Source organism: Eulemur rufifrons, chromosome 15, assembly GCF_041146395.1.
Source record: "Eulemur rufifrons isolate Redbay chromosome 15, OSU_ERuf_1, whole genome shotgun sequence".
NCBI lineage: Eukaryota > Metazoa > Chordata > Mammalia > Primates > Lemuridae > Eulemur > Eulemur rufifrons.
In genome coordinates this window covers 39,154,943-39,181,472 of record NC_090997.1, presented here as the reverse complement: position 1 = coordinate 39,181,472, position 26,530 = coordinate 39,154,943, and the positions used below count along the sequence as shown (strand labels likewise).

At 38.0% G+C, this 26,530-nt stretch overlaps 1 protein-coding gene across 1 annotated transcript in view; it reads right to left on the bottom strand.

The window, feature by feature from the left end:
• Nucleotides 1-2,470: 2,470 nt before the first annotated feature.
• SH3BGRL2 (SH3 domain binding glutamate rich protein like 2) overlaps nt 2,471-26,530 on the bottom strand; it is an 83,083-nt gene continuing 59,023 nt past the window's right edge. Inside the window, exons 4-6 of the mRNA XM_069489069.1 lie at nt 22,579-22,764; nt 8,540-8,620; nt 2,471-5,253 (exon numbers count right to left, since the gene is read on the bottom strand). Coding sequence (XP_069345170.1) covers nt 5,242-5,253; nt 8,540-8,620; nt 22,579-22,764 — 279 coding nt within the window. The 3' untranslated portion in view covers nt 2,471-5,241. The remainder of the gene's footprint in view (nt 5,254-8,539; nt 8,621-22,578; nt 22,765-26,530) is intronic.

Below are 26,530 nucleotides of genomic sequence, written 5' to 3'. Positions count from 1 at the left end.
TCCAAATAGAATGAAGAATCATATGCTTTTCATCTTCTGGAAATAGCTTCAGAAAATTTTTCTATTGTAAATCTAGTTTCTCTTCACTTTAAAAGTTAAGTGTTGGCCAGGTGTGGTGGCTCAAGCCTGTAATCATAGCACTTTGGGAGGTGAGGACAGAGGATCACTTGAGGCCAGGAGTTTGAGACCAGCCTGAGCAAAAGTGAGACCTCGTCTCTACAAACAACAGAAAAATTAGCTGGGCGTGGTGGTGCATGCCTGTAGTTTCAGCTACTCAGGAGGCTGGGGCAGGAGGATCACTTGAGTCCAGGCACTTGAGTTTGCAGTGAGCTGTGATGACACCACTGCACTCTACCCTGGGCAATAGAGTGAGACCCTGTCTCAAAAAAAAAAAAAAAAAAAAGAAGTGTTGACCAATAAAAGTTAAGTATAAAGAAGCTTTAAAAATTAATAATTAAAAACACAATTCAATAGGAAAAAAGGTAAAAAGACATGAAGAGAGGTTTCCAAGAAGAAGAAATAGAAATTACCATAATAAAACATGTTTGGCTTACTAATAATCAAAATATGCAAAATGAAACCACAATGAGATACCATTTTACACTCCCCAGCTCGCCAAAAATTGGACTCTGACAATGCCAAACATTGGTGAAGATCTAGAGTCCTGAAAATTCTAGCATACTGGTGGGAGCATAAGTTAGTACCGTTACTTTGGAAACAATTTGGCTTATCTAGTAAAGTTACAATGTGTTTTCATCATATAACTCAGCAATTCAATTCAAGGTATGCATCCATTCTTTTATGTACAGAAGTCACATAAAAGAATCTTCACAGCTACATTTCCTTTTTCTATTTCAATCAAAGATGCAGTTCAATAACCAGCAAGTGGAAAAGAGAAAAACTGTGATACTGTCATACAATGGAATAGTATTTATCAGTGAAAAAAAAATTCCCATTGCAATGAACATAAAAAAGAAGTGACAGAATACATCCAGTTTAATTCCATTTATTATTCTTTAAGGATACATACATGAAGGTAAAACGATAAAGGACAGGAAGACTATGGTCCACACAAAGTTCAGTACAGGGGCTTCCTCTATCAGACAGACAGGGAGAGAGAGGTTCAGGAAAAAGCACATTGGGCCTCAAAGGAAAGGCAACAAGGTGGGTGGTAGGCACACAGGGGTTTTTATTATTATTACTCTTTATACTTTAACATATATATTAATATTATATTTATGTATGCATATATATATTTCATTGCATATATGAAATTTTTAAAAATTGGAATGGACGTAACAAAGGAAAAGATGACGTGTAACGTTTCAGATGATGAACCACAGCCTGGAGTGCCATTAACTTACCTCGACTGTCATTTCCCACTGCCTATAACTGCTGCTTCTGTTTCTGTTTCCCTCACCCGTGAAGGTGGAGATTATTGTCCTGCTCAGACAGTACCCATCACATTCCAAGGGCTCAATCCACGCTAATGGAAAGGATGAACAAACTGACATGATCTGCATTTCTAAAAGAACTAGGAAAACTTTAGAAATTTGGGTCACAAGTGGGCGGTGGTCATTTTGCTTATTTGGCTTCACAGTTTCTCACATTTCTGCAAACTTACAGCCTGTTCCCTTTGATCTCTTTCTCCACCCTCCTTCTGTCCTGGTGTTTAAGGTTTGAAATAGTTCAGTGATGAGATCAACCTCCGACACTGACTTCAGAAATGTTGTTCTCTTCTGGTTTCAGAAGTGGTTGCCCCCAAAGGGGCCCTGGTAATAAGAGTCGTGGCCTCTCTGTCCTTGTTTTCTGCACCCAATTAGGGGAACACATCCACCAGCCTGGGGCTTCAGTGTACTCAGGAGTTCTCAAAGTCATCCATCTGAACCCACCCAGGGGCTGAGTGATTTAACTCCATCCTCAATCCTGATCACCGTCTGAGATGATTCTGTTGTCTCCTCCCAACCTAACTGTGAAGGACCCGTGCCTGGCTCCCTGAATGGTCAATCTGTTTGTATTTCTACAACTGAATGTGCTTTCATATATGGGGTTCATGGATGGAAGGAGAAACAGCCTCCCCACTAAACAGAAAGGATTCAGCCAAACACAGAACTGAAATAAGTGTGAGAAATGGTAGGGAATAAACACTCCACTTTCAGGGTATGTGTTTTCTGGAATTTATTCCCCTTTAATGCTGAATATAAAATCTGAGATTTCACCAATTCCTTTAGAGACAAACACATACAAATTGAAATCTAAAAACAATAATTATACAGATCAACGTGGAGCCTGACATGTAAGAGAAGCTGGTAAATGAAAAGTATTTCCAGAGAAAGCAAAACCCCATAATAACATCAAACAAACAAAACAAAAACAAAATAGAAAGAGGCTTTGGTACCTTTCAATAACAGAAGACAAAAATAAGTTTAGTGCATTATTAAATTCATATAATATAAAAACATCTCTGTGGGAGTACTAAATTAAATCTATAAAAGAGAAACAAATCTAAAATATATTAGAGTTTGTGGGGAAAAAAAATCTTCCTTTTCTCTTCTTTGATTTTAATAAAACACCAGAATTTGGAAAAACAAGTATTTTCCCAACTCAATTTACTTCTGGTCTGTATACATCTAGCAGGATGGCACTCTGTATTTTATCTAATTTTACAATGGCATAATTTGATTTTTAGCAGCACATTTCCTTTGTCCCAACAAGTCCACTATAGGAAATAAAAATTTTGTCTTGAAATGCCCTTGATATTAAATCTATGCCTACGATTCCCATCCACTTCTTTCCTGGGTTTTTAAGACTGTGATTATCAACCTCTAAAGGCAGCTAGCTAAAAAAAGGAGTAGGAAAATCATCATTACATGTTTGGAATTCAGCTGGTAAAAGGGTACAAGCAAGGACATGATATTCTTTGAACACTGTGTGGTCCCAGAGGGCAATACCTGGGCACGCTGTAGGGCCTGGGTACTGTACGAATGCCACACACTGTGCTGCTTGCTAGCTCACTCACAAGTACAGTATTGCCCGAGGCTGGTTTATTATATTTCTCTGTTGATCAAAAAAGAAAAAAAAATCAGGATAGGGAGATGGTACGTAACAGCAGCAGTAATTTAGCACTACTATCCATCTAGTCTGTTTAATATAATCATACTAGGTATACTATAGTTAATTCAAAAGTTATAAGACAAGCAAATCCGGACAGCTTTCTTTGTCCAGCAAATATGGTATCGATCCTATAACCCCAGAATTTTACTTGCAAAGCCTCAACCTTACCAAGTTGGTTCTTGGTGCTCCCTGGCAAGAGTAGACTAAACGTGTTTAATAAGTTGGGTAATTATAACAATTTTTAAAATTGCTGTATCTTAAGAAATTCTAAGTCTTAACAGAAGACTCACATACTTATACTCAAACACAATATCCAGTTCAAAAAAAAAAAAAAAAAAAAAGAATTCCTGAATAGTCCCTGGGATTTATCAAATGGAATTTGACCTGGATCTTATTTAATGCCAACTAGCCAGTAATATTCATATTAGACAACAGCTTTCCTTGGAGAGAAAATTGTGGATCATGTGTCTGTTCCAGTCAAGTAGAAATCTGTCACGGTTTTCTTCTGTGTAGTCCTGGACTGCAAATCTCAGGCTGGGACTTCAGCTTTAGCATTTGGCAAGTTTTTTATAGTCCACATTTAGCCAGGAATGGGGCCAGAGGGGAGGGAGAGGGGGATAGATGTGACAGAGCTTTAATTCTTCTGCTCTTTCCACTTCTTATAAATTTCCTGCTCAGAATCGTAATGAAAGGTCCAGAATCAGGATGCTGGGAATTATATTTTAAACAGCACTCTGAGAGTTTACCCTATTTACGGCTGTTCCCATGTTTGGCAATTAAAAACTCTAAAATATGAAGTGTCCCTATTATAGGGACAAGGATGCAGAAAAGTAGCCTCAACCCTAATGAAGTAGACATCTTCAGTGTTTATCAGCATCCACTCCAATGGGAGTAGAGATTTTACCTGCCAAGTACGATTCTGAGTTACTCTCTAGACAGCCTCTGTCTCATATATGTTGCTCTGAAAACACTTGTACTCCTATATGGATGAGAACATGTATCTGTACCACTCTGAAAAATCTGAGACTGCTTTGGCCAGAAATATGAGCAAGTTAGAGGAAAAATGAAAAGTAATGTAAGAAAAAATTATACAGTAATATTGGTATCTTTAATATGTCTCATCAAGGGTTCACAAAATATATCTAATTGAGATCTTCCTTTCTCAGAAAATATAATCCCTTCACAAAATAGAATAAGCAGCTGTTAATAGTTAGGGGAGCTGCATTTAAGAATACAAGTCTACTTATGTATAAATAAACTGCTATGGCTAAATAAGCCTTCAGATACTAGTCAGATAATTGTCCCATAAATTTATCATCTAATTGGTGGATCTCTTAAAATAGATCTTTCAAGGAGTCTTATGTATTTAGGTGAAATTTTCCCCTTGCAAGAGATAAAGAAGCATATATTTTCTAAAATAGCAATTATTTTCATCCCTGTAACTTAGTTCTGATCACTCAATGTTGTAACAGAGATTTTTGGAGACATCTGTAGGAGCTTGGAGGATTTATAGGGGTAAGAGTTTCCACTACAAAAATGAGCCTAGAACATCTAACTTTTTCACAGGTGTTATTAAAAAGCACTGGAACAGTGACATTTGTGATTCTACAGCAAAAATCTTCAGTGCCCTTTGTCAATCAGCATTGCTTTTTTTCTTTCTTTTTCAACCAGCATTCTTTTCTTTCTGATTCAAAGACTGTAATAACCTGGCAGGCTAATTTCAAGGATGCAATTCAGGCAGCTTAAAAAGAAGCAGGTTTATACAATTCTGGCATCCACTATAACCTAGGGCAGATCCAACATTTTCTCTCTGATGGTGCTACCCACTTATCTTTCCGTCATTAGGGAAGCACACCTGTAACAGGTGATAATATTTCCTGGTGAGTGAGGCAACTGCAGGCAAATCTGAAAAAAAATAAGAAAAATCCACCACCTGATTTGGTTTAAAGCAATCATGCAATTCCCATTATACCCACATCTTCCAAAAACGCCTTTTCTGTGGCAAGCAAAGTTACTGATGATGCATGTGGCTTTTGTCACAGTGATGCATTAGGTAAGCAGGTGTGTGCTGAGTACCAAGGGGGTGCTCCAAAATGCATCTCCATCATCTTCCATCATTTTTCCTCTCTAAGGCTCTGCCTATTTATTAAAAAAAAAAAAAAAAAAGGCAACAGTTATTGCATTACATTCACAAGAAAATTCACCCTTGACAGGGTTTTTTTAATGTTAGGAATAGACATGTTGGAAATCATAATAAATCACCCCCATGTGATTGACAAAAACAAATCCTGGATTTCAGCCACGGAGCCCAGATTTAAGTCAAACCTACCTGACTTGCCAAATATAAAAGTGGAAGCTGCATGTTTACAATAACCTACTGAGACTCCTCTCAGAGGCACTATTCCACCAGTCCACGGCTGGGTGGGTGGGGGTTACCTTGCTCAGGGGGTCTGTGGAGGTGCTGGTTAGTGGTGACCCAAGGTGAAGAACAGCACTCGTATGGCCATACCTGTTAGCAAAGAGTCACTGCCCAAATCCCAAGTGCCACCTGGCCCTCCACCCTATGATTCAACAGATAAATGGCTGACACCTGGAACAGGGGTGCTCTGTGACCTGCTCCAGCTCTGGCCAGTCACTGCCCAAAGTTTCCCAGTTGTTACCTATTTTGAATAGCACCTCTGAACAGGGGGGATCTGAGAGCAAAATCTTCTAGTACAGGCCTTACTTGGGGTCCATTAAAACAATAAACTTGGGGCCGGGCGCGGTGGCTCACGCCTGTAATCCTAGCACTCTGGGAGGCCGAGGCAGGAGGATCGCTCAAGGTCAGGAGTTCGAGACCAGCCTGAGAAAGAGTGAGACCCCGTCTCTACTAAAAAATAGAAAGAAATCAGTTGGACAACTAAAAATATATATATATAAAAATTAGCCAGGCATGGTGGCGCATGCTGGTAGTCCCAGCTACTCAGGAGGCTGAGGCAGGAGGATCACTTCTTGAGCCCAGGAGTTTGAGGTTGCTGTGAGCTAGGCTGACACCACGGCACTCTAGCCTGGGCAACAGAGCGAGACTGTCTCAATAACAATAATAGTAAACTTGATGGTTTTCTACCTGAAAACTATTAGTGAGAAAGGCTCCTTTTCTCAGGGTTAGGTAGGTACCATGATGGGCCAGCCACTGCTGGCTGCAGCCAGCCACAGGGGAAAGTGAGGCCCCCTGCAAGCCCCCCTCTCCCTGCCAGGGGTTTCCATACCTTCCAACTTCTCAGGAAAAGCAGAAGATCTATATTTTAAATATTAACAATATTTATGTCCTTTTGAAATTCTGTTCAGGACAAGCAACATATGCAGAGCAAGTGTGGCCTGCAGGCTACCATTTGATGACCTCTGACCTTCCTTCTCCCTGTCCACCTTTGAGAGCAGCCCAGTCAGAGTCTACACTGCCCCTGTGCCTGTCGGGCCGTGAATGTTCTTCTCCTGTGGTGTCAGAGCAATTATAAATGCTAATGGTGTCGTTATAGGTTTCTTAATCGGCTTTCTAACACTGTCTGTGATGTGTGTATACTGCAGAGAGTAGGAAAGGAGAGGAGAAAGGGGGGCTTTCATCTGTTAGTACATTAAACCTGTGAACACCCTGTCAAAGCTTTAGACTGTGGGATGAATTACTATCAAGGTAAAAAAATAAATGACTAGGAAGAGGGAAAATGCTAAATTGTTCTTAAAGATACTTTCACTTCTCTCATTGAAGTCTGAGTTGCTATTAACCTGTAAAGCCCTCTATGGTTGATCAGAGAGAGTGGCACAGACCCTGCACCGTGGACATCCGCTCTGGTCCCAGGTGCAGGGGCCCAGGTGCAGCCGATTCAGGAGCTTGAAAATGGTGGGCTGAACAGGTGGGGCTGTCCAGGGCCCTCACCGCCTCTGGGATGGTCTACTGAAACCAAGTCAACTGCAATGGCACCAAGGCCAACTTTGATACTATGACCACTGCCACGTGAGAATGTGTATTTTATAGGTCATAGATTTCCTAAGATATTTTTGAGAAAATAATTTTTTTTAAAGAATAAAAGAAGTCAGCCCATAGGATCTCTAAGGAATCCACATCTTTGGGGAAAATGGGAACACACAGTATTTTTTTTAAAGGTTTTTGCATAGACAATGATGCCCGCTGGATTTATGCATTCATTAGAATACCCTTATCCCAGTTTTTTACAGTTCTTTGACGATAAACCTGGGTAGTTTAATATCTTTGGATGAAACATGTTATAAAAATACTCTAACTTTCCTAACAAGTATTCAAATGTTCCATCTTTATAAAAATAGTTTTAAGAACCTTTAAATACTTTACGTGTGGGTTTTGCCTCTGCTTAAAACATGTGCACAAAAACCACCCACAACCATCTGTGGACTTACTGATGTAAAAACAAAGCAAGGTTTCACATGGCGTATGCACTGCAAGTGCTGGTGTATAATTTATGTCACCGATGGCCCCTGCCCTCCTCCCACAGGTGTTCAGAGATGGTACAAATCCTGGCTAGCCTGGAAAGACTTATTACTTACAGATATCAAAGTTCTAAGTAATGCATTTTCCATTTCAATTGTGTTAAAAATAGACACTCTAGAATGCAGTCTCAATTTGAAATATAGTAAAAACCTCAATTACTATGTACATAAAGACTGCAAGGAAATACACAAAAATGTCAATGTGGTTAGCTCTGGGTAACGATTTTTATTTTTTACTTTATACTTTTTTGCATTTTCCCAATTTTTCTGAATGAGCCTAGGCTATTCCATAATCAGAAAAAAACTGTGTCTTTTAAAAGGCGAAATAACATCAAAACATTATCTTACTTAATAAAGAAATGTTTTTTCTTATTTTGAGTATGAATCCATGTGCTTAATAGAGTTGTGATAATATGCATCATTTCTAGGTCTAAATGAGAAAATACTGAATGCTTTACATTTTCCAAAAAACATCTGACTTAATAAAGTGGCTTCAAAAATATTTAGGAATTGCAGCACTTTTTCAAGGCTGACCAGGTGTTATTGTAGATCATCTCCTCTCCGATGAAAATAAGTTTAAAATACCTTTAAAATATGGCTTTGAGTCTATTTCAAAAATGTAATGTAAATTTTCTATTTAAAATAGAAAGCACCTACTACTTTTTGCTACCTTAAATTCTTCTTGGAAGAATGGGTATAAATTATAAATAAACTAATATTCTAATTTCTAGCAACAATTAAAAATTGGAAAGAAAAAAAAACCGTAGGCTCCTTTGTGTGTTTTACCACTAATTAATGCATCTGAGGAAACAAAAACTAAAAATTTAGGAAACTATATACACATTCCTCTAATACCTTGAATCTCCATCTCTAAGAATAATTAAAAAAAGATGAATTCTAAAACAAGAATAAGATAAGATTTACCTACCTTTGATGTCAACCGTGGTTTCAGGCCAAGGAATGAAAAGACTGTGTTGCTTTCCTTGGATTCAAAAAAACTGTCATAATCCTAGAAAAAAAGGGAAGGAGAAAATAAAACCGATAAACAAAAGCAAACAATTATCTTTATATTTGGTGCTTTTGACAAATTCTTTATGGAAGTAAAAAATGTACCATTTCTCCACCCAGACCAGAGAAGAGCTACCTAAATCTGCTTCTGCTTGAGCCTAAAATCTCTTTCAGTATCATGATGAACGTAACAAGTTTCTAATCCAAAACCTGCGCAGGATTAAAAAGTAAAACATTTGACAAACGAAATGAAATAGGAACACACTCCTCTTCTCTCATGTGCCACACTAACATTTACCCGTGTGGAATCACTCCCACCTAAGGTTTTACTCTAGCTCTTCAACATGGAAGGCTGCCTCCCAATCCCACTCTTGATATTTTGTTATCTAGGGCTTTAAAAACAATCACTGGGTAAACAGAAAGTCATAAAGGTCTCCATGTGCCAATGCAGGTGCTTCTATTCTGCTTCTCAAGTTTTCCACATTCTTTGAGACTATGTCTTCAGAGAAAATAAAAAGATCAAATAAAAACTAAAGGAAACTATATTCTCTATAACATTTACCTTTGCCTCAGACACAGAATCATTTTTCTCTTTCTACGTTCAGGAGAAGCCATCGAGGAATTTTGGTCAACATGTTTATCAACTGTTTCTTTCCTAAAGTTTGCATGTATCATACTACACAGTTTCTAAGTTGATGTAAAGTGGTCTTAAAATTTGGTAATTTGATAACTTTATCCTAAGGATAAATATTATAAGCAAAGGATGATCAGGGTCATTTTTAGGCATTTTAGGTGCCTTACAAACATTATGTCATTTAATCTCCACCACAGCCAGGTTGGAGACTGGCTCTGAGCAAAGAAATATGTCGTCCAAGTTTGACAGCTAATAAGTGACAGAGCTGATATTTGGGCTCATGTTTCACTGATCTTGAAATTCACACTTTTTGTACTCTAAGATGCCTCTTGTCCAAGAGGAAACCAGGTGTGGGGCACCCTGTGTGCTGGAGTCACTGAGCCCTAATGAATCCATCGTTAAGCCAAGCCAAAGTATCACAAATACTTTAGAAACCTGTCTAAAAGTCTAAATGAGTCAACAACTTGTAGAGTACAGATCTGCCTCTTGCAAAACATGCCTCATTTGATTAAAGATGTTTGAATTATTTGGCTCTGTGTACAGACCCTCTTGTCCAAAAGCTTTGGCAAGTTGAGTCTTGTGGTTTTGAAGGCAGCTGTGATTTTAATTCACAGTCCTCTTAGCCTCAGGCTTTGCGCTGGCTGCTCCTTCTGTCATTTAGGATCAGCTCTAAAGAGAGGCTCAGCAAAGTCCTCTTTGAAATCTGGCATCTACACTGACATCTGAAGGATGAGTGGAGTGAGCCAAGCACAGGGTTGGGACGGGGGCATTCGGGGCAGGGAACGGCACTAGTGAAGAGTAAAGCCGGTAGGTTTGACAAGGATCAGCATGTGCTGGGCTTTGTACACCAAGAAAAAGATTTTGAATTTTATCTTAAGTACCAAAGGAAATCACATAAGCATTCTGAGCAAGGGAGCAAAATGATTTAGTTTTCTTTAAGAAAATACCTAAATAACTGTGTGGAGAGAAAGTAACAAGAAGGAAAGCAAGGAGAAAAGTTAGGAAAGTACCTTGGCAAAAAAAAAAAAAAAAGTAAGTACCTTGGCAATTGTGTAAGAGATGAAGGCCGCCTGGACCAGAGCGATGGCAATGGAAAGAGTGCAGCAGACAGGGTGCAGATCCATTCTGGAGAACTGATCACACTTGGGTGTGGATTTGGTGGTGGTTGGAGGGTTTTAAGGACAAATAAGAATTAAAGTGGCTCTGAGCTTTCTGGCTTGATGGAAAAGACTAGAGAAAAAGGAGATTTGAGGGGAAGGTTGGAGTTGACTTTCAACATGTTTAAGTTTGAGAAACTGTATGCAACATCCAGGTAAAGAAGATATCAACTAGGTAGCTGGAGGTTCCTAATGGCCCTAGGATGTCCAGATTTCATGGAATTTATTTTTAAAACTCTATTACTTTTTATAAGACAAAATATGACCCTAACTATGTCACAAATAATATAGGTCAAAGTTTGATGTAGAATATACTGGAATGAACTGGAAATACTATATTTTTTGTATACTCCTGTCCATATCATACTCTGACAATTTGTTGCTTACACTGAATGTGGTAAGAGGAAGAAGAGAGCTACACTATAGCTAGATTTATTCTATCCTTTTGGATACTCACTGTATGAAAATTAGTGTACTTGTTCCTCTCTATGCCATATTCTGTCTCTACTCATTCTAAATTTTTCCCTAAGGAACCTCATTCACAGCCATGGCCCTAATTAAATTCACATCTCTAGTTCTCACCTCTCCCCTGAGCTCTGGTTCCATATATGCATAGGCAACTAGCTGTTCACAGACTCCTAAACATAAAAGGCCTAAACTATAATTCATGATCTTCCATGCCCCAAGCTGGACCTCTCAGAAAATGGCACCACCATTTAATGGGCCCTACAAGTTAGAAACCAAGGCATCACAGGACTCCTTTCTTCTATTTTATATATCCCTTAAGCCTCTCCATTTTTCTGTATTTGTCTCCATCGCCCTGAACCATACTAGACTTCTGCAACCACACCCCAACTTATCAACACTCATCTAATCGCACCTATTTCCACCCAGTCATTCCCTCAAGTGAGGACAGACTGATCTTTTAAAACTATAAATTTGATCCTATCACCCTCTGCTTAAATCCTTTGCTTTGAGACTTCTTATTGCTCGTAAGATACACACTAAATCCTTAACGCAGTGTAAAAGGGGCTAAATGGTCTAGCTCTAACTCATCAAGTTTGGGGGAGGAAAGAGCTGTAATATTTCCACCTGCACCAACCGCTGTCTGGTTTCTGGGAAACTAAGTGGTGTACATACCCAGTCAACTGTGGGTGTGATGTCCAGCAATCTACTTACTCTGTGAGTTATCTATGACTTTTATCAACTCATTTAACCCCCTCTGACTTTCTTCCTCTCTGTATCAGATACTACCAAAGTCCCTTGGAACTCCAGAATTCTACAAAATAAAGGAGCATCCAGTGGAGTTGCTTATAAGTGGTCTGTTAGCCATGTCCAGCTGTGAAGTCCAACCGAGGCATTCCTGTTACTTGATATATCTATTTGGAAATTGCCCCTCTCCTGTTTGAACAGGAAAGAGAAGAGATTAATGGGAAGAAAAAACTGAGGGTTAGTAACTCGGTCATCAAAATGCTATCTTATGTTCTTGCGTCTAAAAGGCCTCTATCTGTCTCTATTTGTTAAAAACCTCCAATGTCAGTATGAAATGGAGCAATGAAAAAGTAATAACGTAAGCAATAAAAAATGAGAAACAATGCCTCACTCAATCTCTATAAATCTCTACTTTCAAAAGATTGAAGGGGTAACATGAAAATATTGTGCATGTAAAAGAACAAAAGGCAAGTTGCAATGAGACTTAATGTTTATATTTCTGGTTTCAGTGTTTATAATTAAAAACTTTAATCTTAAAATGATCTCAATTCCCCAAATCACAGAATGGGAAATAAGGTAAACTCTCACATGCAAGTTTCATCGACATAAAACAAGACCTATAAAATAATACATGTAGAGAAAATAGGTAACACTATCAATAATCCATTTATTCACATTGAACTAAAAGTGTTCTCATAAGTTTTAGTTATCAAGAAAGATATTTAGAAATGTCAGATATTTAGAAATCTCAGAATGGCAGAATTTCTTTTTATTTATTTATTTATTTATTTAGAGACAGAGTCTGGCTCTGTTGCCCTGAATAGAGTGCCGTGGCGTCAAGCTCACAGCAACCTCAAACTCCTGGGCTCAAGCAATCCTTCTGTCTCAGCCTCCCGAGTAGCTGGGACTACAGGCATGCGCCACCATGCCCGGCTAATTTTTTTCTATATATATTTTTAGCTGTCCAGCTAATTTCTTTCTATGTTAAGTAGAGACGGGGGTCTTGCTCTTGCTCAGGCTGGTCTCGAACTCCTGACCTCGAGCGATCCTCCCGCCTTGGCCTCCCAGAGTGCTAGGATTATAGGCGTGAGCCACTGCGTCCAGCCAGAATTTCTTATAGAAAGAAAAATTTCTCTTAAACTATATTTCTGTCATACAAATTATAAGCACTATATTATTTTATGAACCTTTAACTCAATGCCATATCACTATGGCCAGGGGGGAACATCTTACATGAAGACTGAATTAGATCTACCCTAAAGTTTAGAAATTGTCATTTAAGGTAATTAACTCCTTCTAAGAAACAAATAAAAAATTTGGTAATTAACTTTAAAAGAAGAATGATTTAAAGAAAATCATTTCTAAAAGTCAATGTTAGACTAGTACCTGATACATACCAGGTTACCAATAATTTCTGTCATGTGGATGGATGAGTTGTATTAATTAATGACTCACAGGCCATGTTTTAAGTAATATCATGCTAGTAACATACTTGGAGTAAATCCTATTTCTATTCTGTTGTTTACTGGTTTTAAAGAAATGTATAAAACATTTACTTTCTAACATTAAAAAGCTTTTAAGTGGCCTGATAAATCCTATAGTATTTAAGAAGTGAAACTACTTTGCTATGTTTAGGTAAAAAATAGGTGATGATAATTTAAAATACAGAACCACCTTAATAGTTAATACCTCTTTTCAGAGAAAATAAGTTAAATTGTATGCTGTAAAATAATTTAAGATTAATCTAGTACTGAAAATTTTAAAATCACTTCCTACTAAGATATAAATTCTCATATTATTTATGGGTTGTAGGCATTCTCCAATAAAAGAAAACATTCTGCTTTCTTATCAAATTTGTTTTTCTTGTCAGGTTTATATATATTTTAAAAATATTTTAGAGTTCCTACTACAAAGATTAAAAGAACTGTATTTTAGAAATTCACATAAAGTTTCTAAATAGGCTTGCTGATGTCCTTATAGTCAAAGGCACTCTCCTGAAGTGTCTGTAAATACATGTCTGCGGATTGTGTATTTTAGGACAATCAACCTTCTATAACTATGGAATATAATGATCAGTCAATAGTTACTTAGCATAAGTATGTAAACATACAGATCATATTTAAGGTAAAATTGCCCAGTTTCAGAAGCTGGTACATTTTCATTACATTTAAGACAAAAGAAAGGGACAAAAAGACAAATTTTCAATTGCTTACAAAAAGAAACGCTTCTGATACTAGCATAACCGAGCATTCTTACTCACTAAGGGAACATTTATCTAAATGCTGTAATTTTAAGAAAAATAAAGCAAGCTAAACAGCTGTTTAAAGAAAAGTCTCTCATCACCTACACTGCTTGTTTGTGTTCAAGTAAAACCAAAGACATAGACATATATAAGCTCTTGATAAAATCTTCAACAGGTAGAGTTAACAACAGTCTCATTCTTCCACAAAGCTTACTTAGGGACATTATCCATCCACTCCGATTAGACGACTGCGGACTAAACTAGCATTTGAGACAAACACGTTAAAGTTCTTTGCCCTTTGAGTGTCCCTAAAGAGAACGGTTAAGAAAGCCCACAACAGCCACTCTTGAAAAGCTGTGTTGTTTTCCATGGCTAAGTCAATGACAATTATTAAGTGACAGACCCATATTATTTCTTCATGCCCAAGATATAAGCAAACGGGAGGCTGCAGGGAACAAAAAGAACACGTGGTCAACAAGGAAATAGTGGCAGCAATCGGTTCTAAATGAGTCAAAGTCAATTTAGTTTACCCAAAAGAAGAAAACTAAAAATTTTTTGTTATTGTTGTTTAAGACTATAGCAGTTGCTGCTGCTGCTGCTGCTTAAAATGCACAGAGGCTCCTTCTTAAATTTTCTTTCAAGCCTTAGAGTAGTCTCTGAGCAGAATTTCTTGATTTAGTGGATAAAGGCCCTTAGTTCTATATTCTATTTCATGAAATCTTGATGTAGAAAGAAAAAAAAAAAGTTGGCAGTTCCGATCCTGGTAAGATAGGTAAGATGTAGTTCTCTAAAATAGCTTCATTCAGCAATTTTTACGCCAAATACCAATATATGAGTAAGCCCCAAAGCTGAGAATCTCGAATTCCTAATTCATGTTTAATATTTCTGACCACAGAGTTTAAGACAGCAGAGCAAGCAAATGAGTCTTCCCACTCTTACCCAAGTGCCAAAAACCTGGAGGGGAAAAATTTTTTTGTGCTAAACCTAGCAAAGGGAACCGGCAATAATATTTTAAGAAATACTCAGAATGTATAAAACAAATACAACTGGACTGGTACAGAAAACAGAGCAAGGGAAACCATAGCTCAAAACAAAAGAAGAATCGTTTTCAGGGAACCCCCACAGAAACCACAAGCCTGAGACAATGAACACAGCAATCTGAAGCTGGGCAATCAGCGACTTAATAAAGAAGTGCATTTGTAATGGCCCAGACGGTTAGTCCTTCCCCAGTGTAGCCAGAGCTCCCAGGAAGTGCTCTCCAAAGAACACCGACTGCCTGCCTGCTGAAAACTCCTGGTGGTCACCCTGGATCCCACATCAGACACAGAAGGCACAAGTGGGAAGAAGTTCGTCCTGAAGGAACACACGCCGAAGTCCTTTGCTGACCGAGTAAAGCTCTTCACTACCACCAGAGGGGTTCCAGCCTGCTTCCCTGCTGCCCCCTCCCCTCGCACGGGCTTGGTGAGCCCTCCTACTCAAAGGGAAACTTGCCTGTGCAAGTCGGAGAGAAGCCCAGCCGGCTCCCAAGAGAGAAAGACAAAAACCAACAACCAGAACTAATGCTAGAGAACAAAAGATAACTTACAGAACATAAGAAACTTGAAAAAATGCTTTTAACTAATGTCCTTGGAGAGATTAAAGATGGTGCTGCCGCCACAGAACAAGAACAAGCCACTCTTTTTAAAGGCGTAATAAGAAAACAACAACCAAAGAGTTCCTGGAAATTAAATCTGATTTCAAAATAAAAATTTGAAAATAGATTAAACAACAGGATGACAAAAACTAAGCTAGTGATCTAGAAGACAAAAGTTAGGAATGCCTCTCAGAATGTAGAGCATCAAGATCAAGAGATAGAAATTATTAAAAAGTCAAGAGTATCAACAGTTTAACATAACAATAAAACTTCATCCAAAAGAAAGGAAAAATCCTGCAGATGAAGAGAAAATGGAAGGTAGGTAAAAAAGGCAAAGAAACAATAGAACTTCTCCAAAGTATAAAAAAAAAAGTTAGTTTTCAGATTGAACAATCCTAACAATTGCTGAATAGAATGAATCTTTTTTTAAAAAGAGCACATATTAGGCCAGGCGCGGTGGCTCACGCCTGTAATCCTAGCACTCTGGGAGGCCAAGGCGGGAGGATCGCTCCAGGTCAGGAGTTTGAGACCAGCCTGAGCAAGAGCGAGACCCCATCTCTACTAAAAAAATAGAAAGAGATTATCTGGAAAACTAAAAATATATAGAAAAAATTAGCTGGGCATGGTGGCGCATGCCTGTAGTCCCAGCTACTTAGGAAGCTGAGGCAGAAGGATTGCTTAAGCCCAGGAGTTTGAGGTTGCTGTGAGCTAGGCTGACGCCACGGCACTCTAGCCAGGGCAAAAGAGCGAGACTCTGTCTCTAAAAAAAAAAAGAGCACATATTGATGAAATTCCAGAACTCCAAGAAAACTCTAAAATCTTCCAGAGAGAGAAGTAAAACAATCTGCCTATAAGAATTTAATCTAGCAGACGTGAAGTCTTCTAATCAATACCATGAATGTAGAAAATGGAATAATGTTTCCTGAAGTTTTAAATCTTAGACTTTTATATTCAATGAAATTATCCATTAAGAATGAAAGTCAAATAAAGACTTTTAAAAATATTAAAGCATTCAGAAAGTTTACCAGGTAGGCACATCATGTTAACAATTTTTTTTTTTTTTTTTTTGTTGGGGGGAAGTAGTCCAAGCAAATAAAAAGAAATATAAGAAAGAAAAGGTGTCTCTCATATCTTCAAACCTCACAGGTATGAGGTGGAATAAGTGAAAGGTTAAAATTTGTTAAGAGAATTCCTTGAATATTGACATTTGTGTCATTCTCTTTTAAGCCACGGGGATTTGGTAAAATAGGATTATATACCCTCCTCTATGGCTGCTCACATTACAAAACAGTTCTATAGGAAATAGTATTTATTTAACAATATAAATGTAATACATATTTATATGATATTAATAGTTATAGTTACAGAAGAGAATGTGACATAAACTTTAGCAATATCATGGGTGTATGTTTATTTGTATATCAAAACGGGGGAAAAACGAGAGAAGCTATAAGAATGTCACTTTCTCTCCAATTTTCAAAGAAAAAAGTAAAAACTGTCCAAGTTTTAATATTAAGGAGTATAGATATTAATGTATGAAACTGAGTGGTAATAATTTAGAAGATGACAAAGCACAACCTCATGAAGAGGCCACATCTGGGGAAAATGGGGGAAGTCACAGATAAACAAGGGCAGTGGCAAACTTTTCACTTTTGTCCCTCCTCTAAACAGGCTTGGTTTTCTTAACATTGATATTAACATGGCCTGATTGTCTTAATAGTTTTGTTTTCTTTTCATTAACTTTAAATGCATATGGTTCAGAAAGAGAGAAATAAATGCTAGCAGAAAGAAAACCGCCAGTTTGGATATCAATTAAGATATACTTGCTAAATATGCAATTGGGGTGGCCTCAAACTGTCTGGATGAAGGCTTTCAATATTCGCAGCATAAGTCATCATTTTTATTAAAGTCACATCCCAGGGATTCATCACTATAGAATACTGAGGCAAACATCTAGGTAAGGTGAAAATGGGAGATTAAACATTTATAGACAGAAGAATAAAAACCAGGGTTATGCAGAAGAGATAAAACAGCTGAGAGTATCTAATCAAACTGCTCTGCTTCTGGGCACACACTGATCAGCGATCAACGACAAAGGGGAACTTGTATCACCCCTCCTCCATGACTAAACTTTTCCTCCCTGGTGTTTGGAATGATGCCACATAAAAACACTTACAGTAAAACATTTGATGGGTAAGATGCTCCTTCATCAGGTAATGGATCTTTTAGACAGAAGGCCTTGGAATACTATACTTTCAAATGCAGACAAAAAGTTTCCTGAGAAAATTCTACCTGTAGCATAGGTGAGCTTCTAATAGATGTAGTTTCCCAAATAGATTTAGAAGTAGGTTCAATAAGCTTGCTTTATGACAAACTGGGCTTTCTTTATTAATGAAATGGGAATGCAGCACAGTTTGGCCTAACAGACTTCAAATCATACATAGCAAATGCTCAGAACCCTGACAAGGCAAGACCTAGCAGAATGAGTCAGCTACCTCCTCAGCTGAAAGCCTCTGTGTAGGCGCATTCATCCACTCTCATAACCATGTTTGTTAAGTATGTTCCATGTTCCTAGCATTCTAATGGGTACCAGATACTAAGATAAATATAATATAAACAGAGTCAAGAGTGCTCAGAGACTCACTGAAGGCAAAGACAAAAGTTCTATGAGACAAATGTCATAATAGCAGTAATAAGGCACATGTTTGCTGGGCATAGGGGAGGGGAAATAATAACCAGAGTCATAATTAGAGAAAGTGTAATAACAGCACACTTTTTTAGTTGAGTTTTGAGAGTGAAATAGGATAGAATTATGTACAACGTAAAAGTTGCGGGATTTGATAACCAACTGGGTGTATGAGGTGAGGAAAACAGGTGTGGGAGTGATTTTTAGGGCTTTGCTCTAAGTATTTCATAGCTGATATAGCCATTAATCCTAAATAACAGCCATGTTTTAGAAATAGAGCACAATCTCCTATGGACAAATGATAAAAATTTTGGACTTTAGCTTTTTTTTTTTTTTTCCTGACTCTAAACAGAGTTCTGTTAACACATAATTACTGCAGATAGGCTACAACATAGGTCAACAATTCTGTCCATCATTATGTTCTACTCTATTCTGCCAGAGGATACACTTAATTGTCAGGAGGAAGACTTAGGAAACAGCTAATCCAGGGTTTCTCAAATGTGACCACTTCAAGTCAAATGGATATTCTGGGCAGATGGACAGTCTTCATTCCATGACTTTGGGCACCACCCAGCACTGAGAATCCCAACTCCGGTTTTACTAGCAACACATATAATAATCATCTTGTTTTAATTTTTATTAATTTTCATTTCATCAAGTGAGTTTTTCTTGACCTTGAACCCAGATCCTGGGGCCACCAACAATAATCCCTCATATCTTGGGATATTTTTGTTGTTTGACAGAGGACTCTAAGGAAGAAGAGTGGAAATAGTCCAAAATGAAAATGCACTTCCTAAAAGAGCATTCAATTTAATGTACCCTTCAGAACAGCTTGCCAGTAATGCACTGTTATTTCAAGTGGCTGGAAACAAACTAAATAGCCCACGGTACGGAAATGATTAATTATAATAAGCCACCAAGGGAATAGCATGCAACCTCTAAAAAATAAGTTTACAATGATATGGAATCTATTTTTGTTAGAGAATAAGGCAGGGCACAAAATGGTATATATACAATGATTAATAACATGATTTAAAAAATTTAAAGCTACTTTTAAGAAAAGAGAAAGTATATAAACCAAAAGTTTGCAGTCTTATTTGAAAAAACAACAGAAAATAACAAGTGTTGGTGAGGATGTATAGAAATTGGAACTTTTGTGCACTGTTGGTAGGATTATAAAATGGTGCAACTGCTACAGAAAACTGGCTGTTCCTTAAAAAATTAAAAATAGAACTACCATATGATCCAGCAATCCCACTTCTAGATATATATCAAAAAAACCTAAAAAGAGAGTCTCAAAAAGATATCTGCACACCCATGTTCATACCAGCACTATTCACAATAGCCAAGAGGTGAAAGTAATCCAAATATCCATCAGTGGATGAACAAACAAAATGTGGTATATACATACAATGAAATACTATGCAGCCTTAAGAAGGAAGGAGATCTTCACATGTTATAACATGCATGAGTCTTAAAGATGTTATGCTAAGTGAAAGAAGCCAGTTATGAGAGGACAAATATTATATGATTCCCCTTATGTAAGGTATCTAAAGCAGTCAAATTTACAGATATAGAAAGTAGAATGGTGGTTAGCAGGGGCTGGGGGAGGGGGCAAAAGGGAGTTGTTAAAAGGATACAGAGTTTCAGTCATGCAAGATGAAAAAGTTCTAGGGATCTGTTTCCCAACAATGTGAATATATTTTATACTACTGAGCTGTACATATTGAAAATGGTAAATTCTATGTTTTTTACCAAAATAAAAATGCCTTTAATAAAAATATATAAAGAAATCCAAATCAACTACATGCTGATTGGAGAGGGAGAAAAGAAGTGAGAGGGGAGTAGGTATCTTCCTTTTGTGCAGATGGATATGTTTTCATTTCTGGTACATTCCACATGTGCCAGTTCCACAGGGAGAGAGCAAAGATTTAACACTTGGACAAGAGGACCTGAGCTTTCCAAAATCCAAATCAGACATTAAAACCCATCAGAAGAACCTAAGTGTTGGGGTGTTTACTTTTAGAATCCCATAAGCCACATTCCCAGAAAAGACTCTTGCTGACAGTGGGACACTCCAGGGATTCAACAAGAATAAACCAGGTTATGCCAGTTTGGGTTCTTTATTGCAAATAATTGAAAAGGATACTGGCAACTTACACAAAGTGAAAAACAAAAAAAATCAGTGGAAACAGGGACAATACTGGTAACAAAAGAAAACTTCAAAGAAATCATGTTTAATATCTTTATTGAGTCAAGATCTTGCATTCATGTCATAAAAACACAACATTATTAAAAAGAAAATATCAGAGAGCAAGAAACGGGAAGCAAAAAGATGACATAAATTCAATGAAAGGATTAAGAGGTAAATTTTAAAAATCTCTCAGAAAGAACAAAAAGTCAAAGAGGCGGACAATATAAAAAAAAAAAAAAGATGAAAATGTTAGAAAATCAATGTAAGAAATCCAATATCCAAATTAACAGGCACTCAAGAGAAAGAGAATAAAGAAAAAAGTAGGGAGAAAATTTTTAAGAAAAATAATATAAGACACAATCAATCATACAATTTCTTAGATTAAATGGCACACTGAGCACTCAGCACAATGAATAAAAAATAGCATACACCATGGTAATTCACCAAAAAAGTTTTAGTATATGCAGACGGATAAGAGATCTTAAAAATCTGCATCAAAGAAACAAAGACAAAAACATAAAAGATCAAGGAAAATGGCATTAGACATCTCAACTGCAGCACTGGAAAACCAGAGGATAATGAAGCAATTACCATCCAAATTCTTCCCAACCTAGAATTCTACACCCAGAAACTGTCACTCAACTATAAGACCAGAATAAAGGCATTTTCATACCCTCAAAGTCTGAGGGACAGAAAACTGCTGGATTTTTGTTTTAAGCCTTCCAACACTATTTGACTTACAACTTCACTTTATTTTGAACTGTACAGTGTACAAATATTTTCAATTTTGGTCTCCAGGCACATTTTCTGTCCTCTATAATCACGAACAGGATACACTTGGTTACTCCACACTTCCCCTAGTAAAATATGAGATCATAATATTAAAAAAAAACCACACAAAAATAATAATCTTTATTTTTATATAATAATACTTAAGAAATGCTTTAGAAACAGTCACAGATATCCTCTATGACAGATATTATAATCCTTTGTTTAAAGATGAGAAAACTAAGGCTAAGAGAGATAAATAACTTTCCAAAGGTGTCACAGCCAACATAAGGTAGTGCTAAAACTCGCAAGTCAGGTCTAGTACCATGTTCACGATGCCACAGGTGAGAAGTCTGTGTATAATCTACTCATGGCTTTATGTTCCAACTTCTCATTCTCCTTTAGGCACACGGGAGAAGGGAACTGCTTTCTTTGTAGCCATCAAAAGCGCTCTGTTATCCCTTTCTGCACCCTAATGACAACCCAACTATTTATTTCATCTCAAGCACCTTGGCATTTAGCTCCTTTTCCTTCTCTAAGCCATCCTTAAAGAATTGTAGTACAGGTCCCAAAACAAATACTGACTTAGGTACTTAGAGCTACGACAAAAGGCAAATCCTAACTTACTCATTAGAAAGAAGTTTCTCATTTTTTTTTCTTAAGAAGTATGAGAGTATGAAGGTAGATATGGTAAGTACATAAACGTAACTTCATCTTTTCACATGCTACATGCAGCATATAGCTACATATGGTACTTCTAGCTACATATACATATAGATAGGGAGAGAGAACATGCATACGAGGGGCTGTCCGGCAAGTATCCAGCCATGCAACTGCGCTCATTATATTTAACAATGGCTGGATACTTGCCGGACAGCCTTTGTATATACCTATTATATATGCTCATATATGATATGCACAGATGTTCACAATGATCCCTTGGCTCATTTTCATAAAAAATGTAACTCTGGTTTATAATTAGCCATTAGCAGTTATTTACATCATAGAGGGATAAAGATTCAAAAATAATTACCCCTTCCACTCTGCCCCCCAAAATGTATTAATCAAAAAATATGCCTCAAAATTTAGAACACAATGAACACATGCACGCACACGCGCGCGCACACACACACACACACACACACACAGCTTCCCTTCCTACTCTCTTTTCCAAAGCAAAGACGGAGACAGGAAGACTACAGACACACATGCACTCACATTCCCACACCACACAACCACTCACATGTACGAACACAGTCTATGACCTTGGACTCATATTCCTACCTAACTTCACCTGCTGTTAGATGTGTGGTCCCGAATAGGCACTGAGTGAAGAGGTCACAGTCTTCACTGAGAAAACCCAACTGCACTCTAAGTGACTATGTGTTTTGAGCAACAAAAAGAAAGAGTGTGATAACAATCTAGCCACTTACTCCACAGTATCGGTCGCCATTAAATATCTGAGGTGGCAGAGGGTTGCCCTGAGCAGGCTTTTTTTCTGGGGGGACGTTTTTGTACATCCATTGCCTCTGTTCTTCTGACATTGTGATATCCACCTCCTCAAACTCTATCTTGTTGGCTTCCAGAAATCTAACCACATCCTGCTGCTTCTTCTTTATCTAAAGAGAGAAGACAAACAAATCAGGAGAAACGTTCATCTGAAACAGTATGTACATATTTCCAAATTGACCTAGACTTGATTTCTCATTGTCAGAGGTCACTGACACAAAAAGAAGAGGTGATTTATGAAGGTGTCCCACACTGTCCACTCACTGGATATTAGCAGAGGACTAAGCCTAACCCAGTCCTAACACAGTGATTTCTTCACCTGGATTCCCCAGAACCCTGAGGCACAATAGACTGCGTGGAAGGAACAGACAATGGGGTGAGAGATTCACTTAGTGCTCAGTGAGCCATAGTCACTTCCCATCCCACCCACCCTCACCCTCACAAGAAGCTGACATTTACAGTTGTGAAAGCTCCCTCTGCCCAAAACCACCTGAAAACCACGTATAGTCCCTCTGAGATGTTGGCATTTCATTGATTCATGACAGCAGCAACATTTTTATTCCCCTCAGCAGCTTCTTCAGATATTCCATAGCTGTAGTTGCTATCACAAAAGCATCCTTTCATCAATTCACAAGAGAAAAACGTTCTCCACTCCTACGGTGAGAGTAAACGACGAGTGCCATCTTACTTTAAACTCTGCTTCCTAACCCTTTTCATTCCTCTCACCTTTCACGTTTCCCGCTTCAGTCACTAGGGGTCAGGTGTGCTCTTGAGCTGCAAACACGTCTGCAGGTTTTCAAAATGTTACTATCGTCTAATTTAAGGGTAGGTATTAACCAATGTAGGTGAGATGACCATACAGTAGTCCTCCCTTATCCATGAGGGACATGTTCCAAGACCCCCCATGGATGTCTGAAACCACGGATAGGACCGAACCCTAAATAGATTGTTTTTTCGATCTGATAACCAAGATGGCTATTGAGTGACAAACAGGCAGGTGGCATGTACAGAATGGATAACACTGGACAAAGGGATGATTCCATTCTGGACAGAACAGAGTGGGATGGCGCAAGATTTCATCACACTGCTCAGAATGGTGGTCCATTTAAAACTTACGAAATGTTTATATCTGGAATTTTCCACTTAATATTTTCGGACCCGTGGATGACCTCAAGTAACTGAAAGCACTGAAAGCAATCATGCAGACAAGGAGGGACTACTGTATTCACTGTCTTAAACACAGCATGTAAAACACGAGAAAGCCAGCTGGCCTTCTCTAAGTGATTCCGGGAAGTCTGCATAAAGAACAAACTTAAGTGGTGAAGTAATTTTATAATGACCAGAGAAAAGAATCATTCTGAGAGGTGAATCAGCCAGTAAGACCTCTCGTCATAAAAAACGAGATGACTACAGAACAAACTCTCACATACTGATTACCTCCACCAATCCTCCTGCCAACTCCCTCCAGAAAGCTTCAATGACATGTGTCTCTGAGGTTGGAAATTTGTTTATATGCTATAAGCAAAGAGATTCTGGTCACTGGATTGAAGTCTATGAATGACTAACAAGACAGTGTGGTTAGTATGGACAGAAATAAAAAACTAGCAAAATAGGATATCTTTAAGCTCCATAATAGTATAAGATGAAAGAACTACTGTCTGAGTATACATGCAAATTGATAGTGGCATTATCTCAATTTCTCCTTCTTCTTTTTTTTTTTTTTTTTTTGAGACAGAGTCTCGCTCTGTTGCCCAGGCTAGAGTGCCATGGCGTCAGCCTAGCTCACAGCAACCTCCAACTCCTGGGCTCAAGCAATCCTGCCTCAGCCTCCCGAATAACTGGGACTACAGGCATATGCCACCATGCCCAGCTAATTTTTTTCTCTATATATTTTTAGCTGTCCAGATCATTTCTTTCTATTTTTAGTAGAGATGGGGTCTCGCTCTTGCTCAGGCTGGTCTCAAACTCCTGACCTCGAGCAATCCTCCTCGGCCTCCCAGAGGTGCTAGAATTACAGGCGTGAGCCACCGCGCCCGGCCCTTCAATTTCTTGAACTAAACCATTTCTCATTTCTGAAAAAGTTAACTTTTTGTGCCTTATGGATAAACAATTTCAGAAATCTAGCTAGAGTACTTTGAAACTTTGCCTTGCAAGAAAAGCATCATCTATCCTACTTAATTTCTCCTTAAGACCCTGGAAGATAGATCTTATTGTTTCCCTGAATTTTGGGGGGACACAAACATTTAGACCATAGCAACATCTTTAACTATATCTCTCATACTACTCTAGGCCAAAGCCCTGTGAATGAAACCCAGGTAACAAAGGAAGAGACATTTTTCAGGCTCCCGATGGACCCGTGCTAAACCGCTCTCAACAAGGCCACAGCAATTTACACTCCCATTAGCAGTATCTGAAAGTGCCCATGTCTCAGCACCCCTCCCTCCTTATGGCCTATATTTGAAAATTGTATATGAAAATTAATCATGTACATTAATTGGTAAATTAATCACATTTAACCAGTAAAATGTGAGTGATGTTATCTCTATTTTAAATGAGGGATGCAGGGGGGACATGGCCAGGTTTGTGTTTCAAAGATACCATTTTAATAGTATGCAGCATAAAAGAAAAAAGGAGAAGTGCTGTATGTCCTATCAACACTGTTATGAAAAGATCTCCTAAATTCTAAGATAGATTAGATTAAAAAACAAAACAAACAAACAAACAAAAAGGAATAGAACTGTGTGTAGACTAGGCCCACTTTTTTAGAAAAAAAAAATGGAGAAAAATAGGAACACATTTGTATTTATTTGTATTTGTTCTTTAAAAACTCTTGAAGATCACACAAGAAACCAAGAAAAGTGGTTATCCAAGGGCTGAGGGAATAGAAACTGGGTGAGGAGACAAAGTGAGACAAGAGTTTTACTTAAAATTTTTTGACGTTATAAATGTGCTATAATATTCAGAAGATTAAATATAATAGAAGAAATATATTTTGAGAGAGAGAGACAGATAGACAAATAAGAGACACGAGCAGTACCCACCCCAGAGATGTGATGCTTTATATAAATCAAGTTTTTCCAATGTGACATGAAGCAGAACTCAAACCATTTTGTTCCTCCTTGGCCTCCATGTTTCCTTATACTTAGAAGAAAGGGCAGATGATTACAAAGAAGAAATGAAAAGACCAAATAGCTAAAACCACAGACAATTAGGTAAATAGCAAATCACCCAAATAAACAAGGTGGGAGAAAGTAATCCAGAGAAGGAAGTTTTCAAGTGGATGTCCAGGCCATTAGCTTCAGGAAGGAAGATGAGTCACACCACCATGGGCTGTTTGTGGGATTTGCAGAGGTGAATGTAGCCTGGAATGGTGGGAGCCCAGGCTGGGTGGCAGGGGCACGGGCAGTTCAGGAAGCCGGGACCTGGGAGAACACACGGGCCTGCTGGGTGGGGCCCCAGGTAACAGAGAAGCAACAGGAAGCTGTCAAGGGTACTTCATGTGCTGGGCATAATCCCAGAGTCCAAATAACAATAACATCCACAATCATTTCCTTCACACAGTCAGTTTTATTCTCCCCACATTTCAACTTTTCTGAAATGAAATGCACCTTACAATCAGTATCAAAAGGAATTTTCTAAGTAAATGGAAGAAAAGTAGATTATGGCCAAGAGTCACTGCCTTCATCTACGTCTATTTACCTGTGGGTGGAAGGTACCTGTAACTCACCTGTTTGTTTTTATTTAAACACACTTAGAAGAAAACAATGGTAGTTATTTACCCAGTAACCAATCTCCCATGCTTTCTTAATACAGAAGCCTGGTTTTATTTAGAAGAGCAATGTGCTCAGCTACAAAACCTAGTTTACTCAAAGGTCT